General features: G+C 34.9%; 1 protein-coding gene across 14 annotated transcripts in view; it reads right to left on the bottom strand.

Annotated features, from left to right (window-relative positions):
- Nucleotides 1-412: 412 nt before the first annotated feature.
- The window catches only part of PER2 (period circadian regulator 2), a 50,703-nt gene continuing 42,087 nt past the window's right edge, over nt 413-9,028 (bottom strand). For all 14 annotated transcript variants that reach the window (XM_075031929.1, XM_075031933.1, XM_075031923.1 and 11 more), the window contains 4 exons: nt 6,562-6,748; nt 5,820-6,012; nt 4,019-4,169; nt 413-2,907 (listed from right to left, as the gene is read on the bottom strand). In XM_075031929.1, coding sequence (XP_074888030.1) covers nt 2,758-2,907; nt 4,019-4,169; nt 5,820-6,012; nt 6,562-6,748 — 681 coding nt within the window. In that variant the 3' untranslated portion in view covers nt 413-2,757. The remainder of the gene's footprint in view (nt 2,908-4,018; nt 4,170-5,819; nt 6,013-6,561; nt 6,749-9,028) is intronic.

The raw sequence follows: 9,028 nt of genomic DNA, 5'->3' as shown, positions 1-9,028 counted from the left end.
AAATTCAAGGAGCATAACTGGAATTCTTCACCTCTAAGCTACCAATATAAAGCCACAAAGGGCTGCAGGAGAAAAGGTACCCACAGCTGACATTAAACAAAGCAAAAAGGACAACGTGTCTTCTGGTGGTTTTGAACAACAAACAGACAACCCAGCTGCATACACTCTTCCAGGCAATACATTTATACATGTTTTCAGAATAGCTAGTCAACATAAAGCTTCAGTCTTCCATTTGACCACTAAACTGACAGGTCAGACAAGCTGGCAACAATTTTTCTTCAGGACAGTAAGCCACAACTAACTTCATAGCTTGCAAATTCTTCAGTTTGAAATACCAGTTCACATACTATCAGTAATGAATATATTTTTGCTTCTTACATGGAGTAGAAGGCTCAAGGAACAAAAAGGCAACTAAAAATATATCTGTTTTATTTACCAGTTTTCTAAAAAGCAAAGTCATAAAAATTAGTCACAAGTGGCAAAACCAAAATATATTGCACAGTGTACAGAAAACATTGTTGACATGTTGACAAAGTGTCATCACAAATAAGTCATCTTACAATAGTTTGGAAAAATTACAGCTTCAGAATCTTATCTATAAATGGAGGCATGTAGATTTAAAGTTACAGGAAAATATTTTAATACCACCCTGTAAATGCAAACACTTTAAGGATGCAAGATTAAGTCCATAAGTAAGCACATCCACAAAATGCTCTAAATATACTTTTCTCTTCCTTTCACTAAGTTATGGTTACAAGATGGTCAACGGGGGGGGGGGGGGGGGGGGTGAGGGGGGAGGAAATGAGAACAAATAAAAAAAAAAAAAAAAACAAAACAAAACCAGAAAAAAAAAACATGCTAAAGCAAAGAAGTTCAAAGTGGTTGAGGAGTCCCTGAAAATAAATTTGTATAATTATGATGCACTCCTTTTATATAAAGCTTTTATTTTTCCCAAACCCTGGTCCAATTAAAATTATTTCTGTTTACATGTAAAAATGGAATATTTTTAATATGTTGGTATAGCTGCACTGTTCCATTTATGATTAAAACATTTAATACATTTGACTTGAACACCAACATTTTAAAATCTCTCATTCAGTTTATATTTACATATATTTAAGTTTGACCTTGCTAACTTATTAAAGACAGGAATCAGATCTTGCTGGGTAGTGTTTCACACTACATTCAAGATACTTATTTTTTAAATCATTATTCTACTTGTTTCACAAGTTCACACACTCTACTATCTGCAGAACCTGTCTCCAATGCAAATTTCCTCATGACACTGTCCAATTAATAACTAATTACTTTACACAAATTATTTCTTCCACTAAGCAAATACCAGTCACTTCTGTATGTTTTTGGTGGTGTCAGATCTAACTTCACATCCTCTTCATATGCAAAGAGAAATATTTTTATAGAATGAAAATAACCTTAAATTTCAGTGAATAGAAATGTTATCCTAATAAAAAAGAAAATGCTTTCCATGAAAAATATTTTAAAACAAACGTATCAAAGTTAATTGAATTTCTCCATATGTTTTTCACCCCAAGACCTACAGCTGACATCTAGCAATACTGCAACTAAACGTCCTTTAACTAACCAACATATTAAAGTTGCTCTTTTGTGTTCTCTTCCCACATCCAACATGTATAAACAGCACAAGAACATAAAGTACACATATTCAAGTCAATACAATCTCAGAGGCATTGAAATTAAATCCTTGACAGCAAAGGATTCCAGCCACGCTAAGTTTTAGACTATGCAATTCAAATATAGTGAAAGTCAATGCTATTCTCAAAATCAATTATTTTTTATAAGATCTTCAAATGACAAGAAGTGTCTAATCCTTTCTTGCCACATACAAGTTTGATATTAGTTTAGCCACACAGGAAAAACTGATGGCCAACCTCCTGACAGAACAAATCAGAAATAAAGGTTAAAGTTATACCAAGCTTTGTCTAACAGTCACTGGAGCATACACAGTCATCCTCTGTGGTCTTTGTTTTTTAAATCTTTAAGCATAAAGATTTCTTGTGTATAAATTCTCATAAATGATGCTTCAAGGTAATAAACAGTTCATAGTATTGCAGTGTCCATTTAAATAAAAGGCTACAAAGTTGTCAGCACTCATCTATACCTTCTTACACATTCACATAAGTATTTTAACCCAAGACCACCTAACAAAATCAGTTCAACATTTCTTAGAGAAAAAAGGTTCCTACATTCAAAACTATAGGAAACAAAGAGGATAGAATCAACTGGTATGAGAAGGGCAAGTGTGAATTTATTTGCTTGAAGGTTATTTCTTCTGCTATGCTGGACCACTTCAAATATTAAGAACAATGCTAAAGAGCCACTAAGCAAAATTGCTAGAACAATTCATAATGCTGAATCATTACCAAAAGGAGACTTGAAGAACTGTCTGTACGTAAGGGGATTTTCAGTACTCATTAATCCACTCTACAAAAAACAGTAGGCGTCAATGAACATTTGTATAGTTTATAAATACTTGAGGCATGTAAGTGCAAAATAGGAGTCTTTCTTTTTTAAAGAAAAGCTACACCATCTTCAACAATGTCCTTACTGGGAAGAGATTGCCACCATTTAAAAAGAGATTCATTCACAAATGACTCTTCTAGAGCAAGAAAAACACATTTGTTTTTATGAACTGGATTCGTCTTGCTGGATACAAGATTAAAACCTTTATGGATCATCACTGTAGTTTTGAAGCAGCTGTGAAAACAGGCTCAAAGGCTATGTTTGTTCTTCATTGACTTGACTCAGGGAAACCAAGTTGTTTTCCCCACTGTCTTCAATCATTTCATTAAGGTCCATTTCATGGATTTCTTCATCATATGATGTATAAAAATTGCTTTGTATATTGTCCTCACAAAAAATACATTCCTAAAAAATTATGGATTAATATTTTATTAATATTATAATTAAAATTAATTAAAATAATATAGAAATAATATTATTATTTGTAAGTCAAATTAAAAAAAAAGCTTTTCCAAACAACAGCCTATTAACATGCGATCTCTGATTCCAAGGGAACCTTTACATCTGTGCTGCAACTACCAGATTTATTCCACTCCCCAACTTTCCCCCACACAATCATTTTATAATGAGTAGTAAATCAATACAAGTACTTGAGAACTCTACTGGAAGCAGTTATGTCATAGATCATTTTTAATGCTGACATTTTACATGCACTTCCAATCACCTTTTCTTCCATTTGGTTGCTAACCCTGCAGTAATATGTTCACGTCAGTTGCAATACTTAAGAGACTGAAGCAACTGTACACTAACACAAATTGGATGCTATAATATTAACGTGCCAGTAACGTTAACATCAGGATTAGGATTCCACTGCAATTCTGTTACACTGACTTTTGAAATACTCATGTGCAAAGAGAGCCCCTGCATTTGATAACTTATGTGCAAAACAGCTACAAATGATGGAAAGCTTAGGGAAAAGAGAATGCAATCAGGCATTTGTGAGTGAATAAGTAAAATACACAGACAACAAATAAAACTGCAAGGATGCTTTGTTTTGGTTTGGTTGCTTTTTTGCTTTTCAAGCCATTAATCCACTTATAGAATTAAGGCTAGAGATGATCCTGCATAAGAAGTCTGATAGAAAAAAGGAACAGGGTGCTCCCATTATTTTTGTACTTTCTAGAAAGCAATGTGGACAAATTTCTGCACAAAAAAAAAATAGATATTTTTATGTAGTGAAGTTTCTGGCTCTGTTGATAAAGGATTTCAAACACAGAAATGTAAAAATAGGAAGGAAATTTCTTATACTGTGTTCACCACTAACTCTCCCATTGGAAAGAAGACTTACGGTAAATTAAATCAAGCCAGAAACAACTGCACGGACATTTGAATTAATTTTTTTCTCTGCATAATTGACCAAGCTTTCATAGCAACAGGAATGGAAGAGTCTAACATAGGCAGCTAATAATTTAAGCACTGTTATACATGCAAAAGTAACTCACTCATTTAAACTTACAGAATTAGCAACAGTTTTTGGCAGTCCACCTTGCTGGATCCATGGATGAACTTCAATAAGCTCTCTTTTTTGTTCTTCTGTAAACTTTGGCTGTAGTTTCTGCATTTGCTTTAATTTCTGCTTATCTTCTTTTAAAACTGTTTCCAAATCTCTAAAATAAAGTGTATTTAGAAATTGAGCTTCAACAGTTTCTGGGCTTTATGCCTATATAAGGTTACACAGTCAAATACTAACATTTCTGAAGACTCTTTTTGTCTGGAATGTTAAGCTTACACATCTTATATTGGAAAAAAATTAAGTGTGGTTATTTCAGCAGCTTTCTGCATTTACAGACAACTTGAATGCATCTCTGCTGGCTCACTGTCTTTTCAAGTCCCATCAGTGAAAACACTTTTCTTAGAGCTATTCAGGCAGCACCACTGGTGAAATCACCAAGAACGCCAGTTTTCCTCTGCTGCTGCTGCAGTAAGTTCCAACCTTCCCTTCACTGGGAGGACAACCCAAACCAGACACTAGATGCACATATGAGATACTAAAGCAGAAGTAGTAAGGTGTATTTAAGAAGGTCATCATTAATGGATTAAACTGCAGGACTGAGAGGGAGAGATTTAGAAAACACTGCTCTATTTCAGCAACCAAAGTTCCCTCTCCCCACAATGACCCACCTTGATTCAGAAACTTTAAAAAAAATCCACACCACACCAAACATTCACAAGCTGTATACCTCTGTAAAAGATGACAATAGAAAGCAAGTTCCAAGAAACCCAGTATTATATCTGTTCCTTACAGCACACCAAAGAACAGGTTGGCTTTACACTTCTCTTCTTGGGCATCACGCTCTGACAGCAAGCTTAACTCTTCTTAACACAAAATCCTGTTTTCTACTATGTTCTCCTTGGCAGGCTTTGCTACTCTTACAGTCTACTGGAATTCCCATCTATAGTTGTCAACACTTCAGGCTACAAAAACCTAAATGCCAAGGTATTTTTAAATCTAGGGAAAAATTCTAAAGTTCTTACAATGTATTCTATATTTTTCCCCCATCATCCCTGTGCTTCTGTATTTTGAAAGGTTGTTTTCCCTCCCTTTCAAAAGACTTGTCTTTACTGAAACCTCCCATTCCTTTCAAAATACCATTCACTGCTCCTAAGAAAACTAAGCAAGATTTTTTTTTAATCTGCAGACTTGTCACCCCCTCTCCCCCTCTATCTGCTCTTTGCCATTGAAGAAGGGAATTATTTTTTTTTTAATGAAGTTTTTTCTAACAGAAACCTTAGGATTTTTACCTTTTACTTCCTTGTCCTATTTGAATGGGAATTTAGGGAGAGGATCGAACATGTGGAACTTAACAACCCAGCGATAAAAACCACAAGGCAGAGAAAGCAGCGTGCCACTGAATGTGGCATCTCAAGGACAACAGCCGGGGAGTACAGATTTTCCATGCTACAGACCACCATTAGATCTAAGCATACTTGCCAGGATCTATTAACCAGACTACAAGGATTTCTAGCCAAGCAGTTACAAATCACTAACTGTAAAAAAACTTCAAAAAATACACACAGCTAATTTCAACTCGGGTAATTGATACAGGTAAGCCTAATCAAGTAAATTTTTACTTTTTGAGAACTTCCTGTATAGTACACAAAAGATAGAGGAAGCAAGAATTCTTCTTGACACTGAGCTACACATTAAAACCAACTTACTTCTATCGAGGCAGAGATTCGTATGTATCTTTGCTTCTATATACCCTGCTCCCCCCAACATACATACAGTTCATGAAGGACTATGACATTGGAATTACCGTGAAGGTATCTGGTAAGTCATCATAACAGTGTCATCTGTGTTTGCCATCAAAAGCCATATAGGATCCTGAAGGACATATTTAATGAAGTGCTCACTTTCTTCCATTTCTGCCTTCATTTTGGTTTTATGATGATTTTCTGAGGAATCAATACTCCCGAAGTATTTGCTGGTATGACTAGTTTCACTACTACCTTTAAAAAGAAATTTAAAGTTTCATTATAAATTGTCAAATACATAGAGTATCTGAATGCTTTTGAAAATAGAGAAGATTAAAGAGAACTGAAAGTATAAATAAACCACTATTTTATTTCATTTTTTAAGCAGAGGGAACTTCCACTCCTAAGTAACTGTATTATATTTTTAAAACTCAAATTCTCAAGCTAAGTCTCCATTAAATTTCAACAGAATAATTAGTTTAAAATTAAAACTTAAATTAAAAACTCTGAAATGAAATATGAAGGAATACAGTATTTTCTCTTCATTATTCTATCATACCTAGATATACCTTAATGGCTATTTTATGTACACTTTAAAAAGACTCTATACTGTAAATCAAGCACAATAGAAAAAATTTCATGTTATGTAATCATTATTAAAAAGAAAGCAAGAATAAACTATGCAATAAGAATTAAAGACAATAAAGATTTGTACATAAAGCAGTTGATGTTCAAATGGTGTTTGCAATACCTCACACTCCAACTCTTCTAAAATGCTAAGAGAGTACTCACTGCCAGTGTTACCTGTTCTGCTGCCTGACATGCCACAGCCATTGGATCCAGACCCCAGAGACTCAGCAGCTGCAGATACACCACTCCCTGAAGAAGCTGAACCAGTGCCTGAACATGCATCTTCTTGAAGTAAAATATCAAGCAGGACACTGGACATGGAGAGTGCATCACTATTTTGAGCATCCATTGGAGATTCAAGCTAGTAATAAGGGGATAGAGAAAAAATAAAATGAAAAACCCAAAAGCAAACCCAAAAACCAAGGCTATTTAGTATTAATCCATTTCACTTTATGTACGAATGTTTACACAGTTATTCAAAGACAGACAACCACCCATAACACACGGCAAGACCAACTGAGGAATAATGAAGTGGACTGATAGGCAGGCAAGTGGTCCTTCAGTGAGACTGAGATTTCAATTCAATTCCTCTTTAAAAAAAGATACAGTTTAGTGAGGAAGTAAGGAAGGCATTTGCTATTCAGTTTTGACAGCTCCTATTGTCCTGGACAAGTCAGAATTTACCCAAGCCACCTAAGACACACTAGCAGCTGCTCCTAACTATAATCTACCTCGAAGAGATTTGGATCAACTGTCCCTCACTGCTACTACTCTCAATGCAAGTCAGTTTGAAGATTAAATATTAGAAGTTAAGGTTGAGAGAACTTAGCAAAATACATAATAATGGAAAGAACTAGCTTTAACCTTAACACATTCCTGAACAAATGCCCATATTGTCCTCATTTTCCAGTAAGTGACAAGGAAATTACCGAAAGTTACATTTTTCAGGTTTCTAAATAACAGGAACTAACAGTTCAAAGAAATTCAAAAGAATTTGCCAGGAAAATTGTTACTATTAAGTTTTGTTATCAAGCTTCTTTTAATCCAGCAGAGGCATTTCAGAGCATGCTTACAGTTACAGACTGTCACAGAAGGCACTGTTATATCATAGAACAATTCGGAATTCCTTATAGACATAAGATTTCAGAGATGTTATATAGCGCACAGAATACGTTAGCCCAAATACAGCACTGGATGCATATATCCCTGAAAACTGCTCCATAAGTGGCATTTGCACAACTAGTGTGATAGAGAATTTTTCCAATGAAAACTAAATGTATTTGTTCTCAGGATCATGAGATAACAAGCATGTAATAACAGAATGGGACAAGTTTTTGCACTGTATCAATCAAGTCTGGGAGTTTCTCTAGAAAAACATAGATGTAACAAAATCCATTTGTCTCTGTTCTCCCTCCATTTGTCCCCCTTAAGGATCAATATCAAGAACTTTAGGTAAAATAAATCATCTGGAAACTAACCAGGGAGAAAAGTTTAACATGGAGATCTAAATGTTCCCCACAGTATAGGCAACAAGCATTTTCAGAAGTTTTTCCTTCCTCCTCCTCCTTTATGGCTTCTAATGTAGATACTTGCTTATGACTCACTGCACAAAGTAATCTAATCAGCTGCTAGCATCAACACTAACAATACTTTTTACTGATTACTTACAGTAGTTTAGATCTCAGATAGGCCTAAAAGTAAAAGCCACCCTTTCCAATGCCTGCTTTCCTTTTATCAGCAGTGAACCCACAAGTTCTACTTTATAACTGCACCATTAGATGCAGAGACCAGTTACAAACCACAGCACAAGAAAAGCACAAGGGATGAAGGGATGAAGGAGCCAGTCTAAAAGGTTTAGGTTGCAACTCCATTCCATCAGTGACTTAGCATTTACAAAGATACTCTATGGTGCCCTTAGAAAACACTAATATTAGTCTACATATTTCTGTCATAAAACCTTTATGAACATATTACTCCATCTGAAGTTTCTGCAAGGTTATTTGTTAAACTGATTCATCAAATGTGAATGAGCCAAGAAATAAAAAAAACCTGAAGTTAACCAAATAGCTCACGGCAGTTTTAGTGCGCCAAATAAAACAAAAATAAAGTTATGGTCTGCAAGCAATAATTCATTCTTCCTTTACTTTGGCTGCTTGTTTGTAAAAAAAGATGTGATTTTATTTTAAATCAGCTTCTTTCAGACCATTTATAGATTGTTTCTCCCTCCCCACAAATTCACTAGCCCAAAACTTTTTGCTAAAAATAAAGTGCTCGTATTATTTTAAATCTATTTCAGTGCTTTTCAATGGGCTTATCCATATTCATACCTTTTTAAAAAAAGGGGGAACAAAACTGTTTCAGGATGTATTTCCAAGCTTCCTAGTGTAACTTTAGAAGAAGAGCAGCAAGGTGGTTTTACTTTTTAAAGGTCAAGACTATTCTAATGATTGGATTTCATGTTTTATTCAGTCTGCTGAAGTATGAATTTACTAACTACAACTGTGAGTCCATCTCCTGGCATTATATTCACCGATTACTGTATATCATTAAAAAATAGGTCCCGCAAGTGAAAGGATTGAAAACAATGTAGCAGAGACAGGAAAATGGCAGAGGGGGAAGGATCCATTTCAGGCATTTCTAC

Source organism: Buteo buteo, chromosome 7 (assembly GCF_964188355.1).
Source record: "Buteo buteo chromosome 7, bButBut1.hap1.1, whole genome shotgun sequence".
Taxonomy (NCBI): domain Eukaryota; kingdom Metazoa; phylum Chordata; class Aves; order Accipitriformes; family Accipitridae; genus Buteo; species Buteo buteo.
The sequence above is the reverse complement of the archived record's forward strand: the minus strand, read 5'-3'. Positions and strand labels throughout refer to the sequence as shown.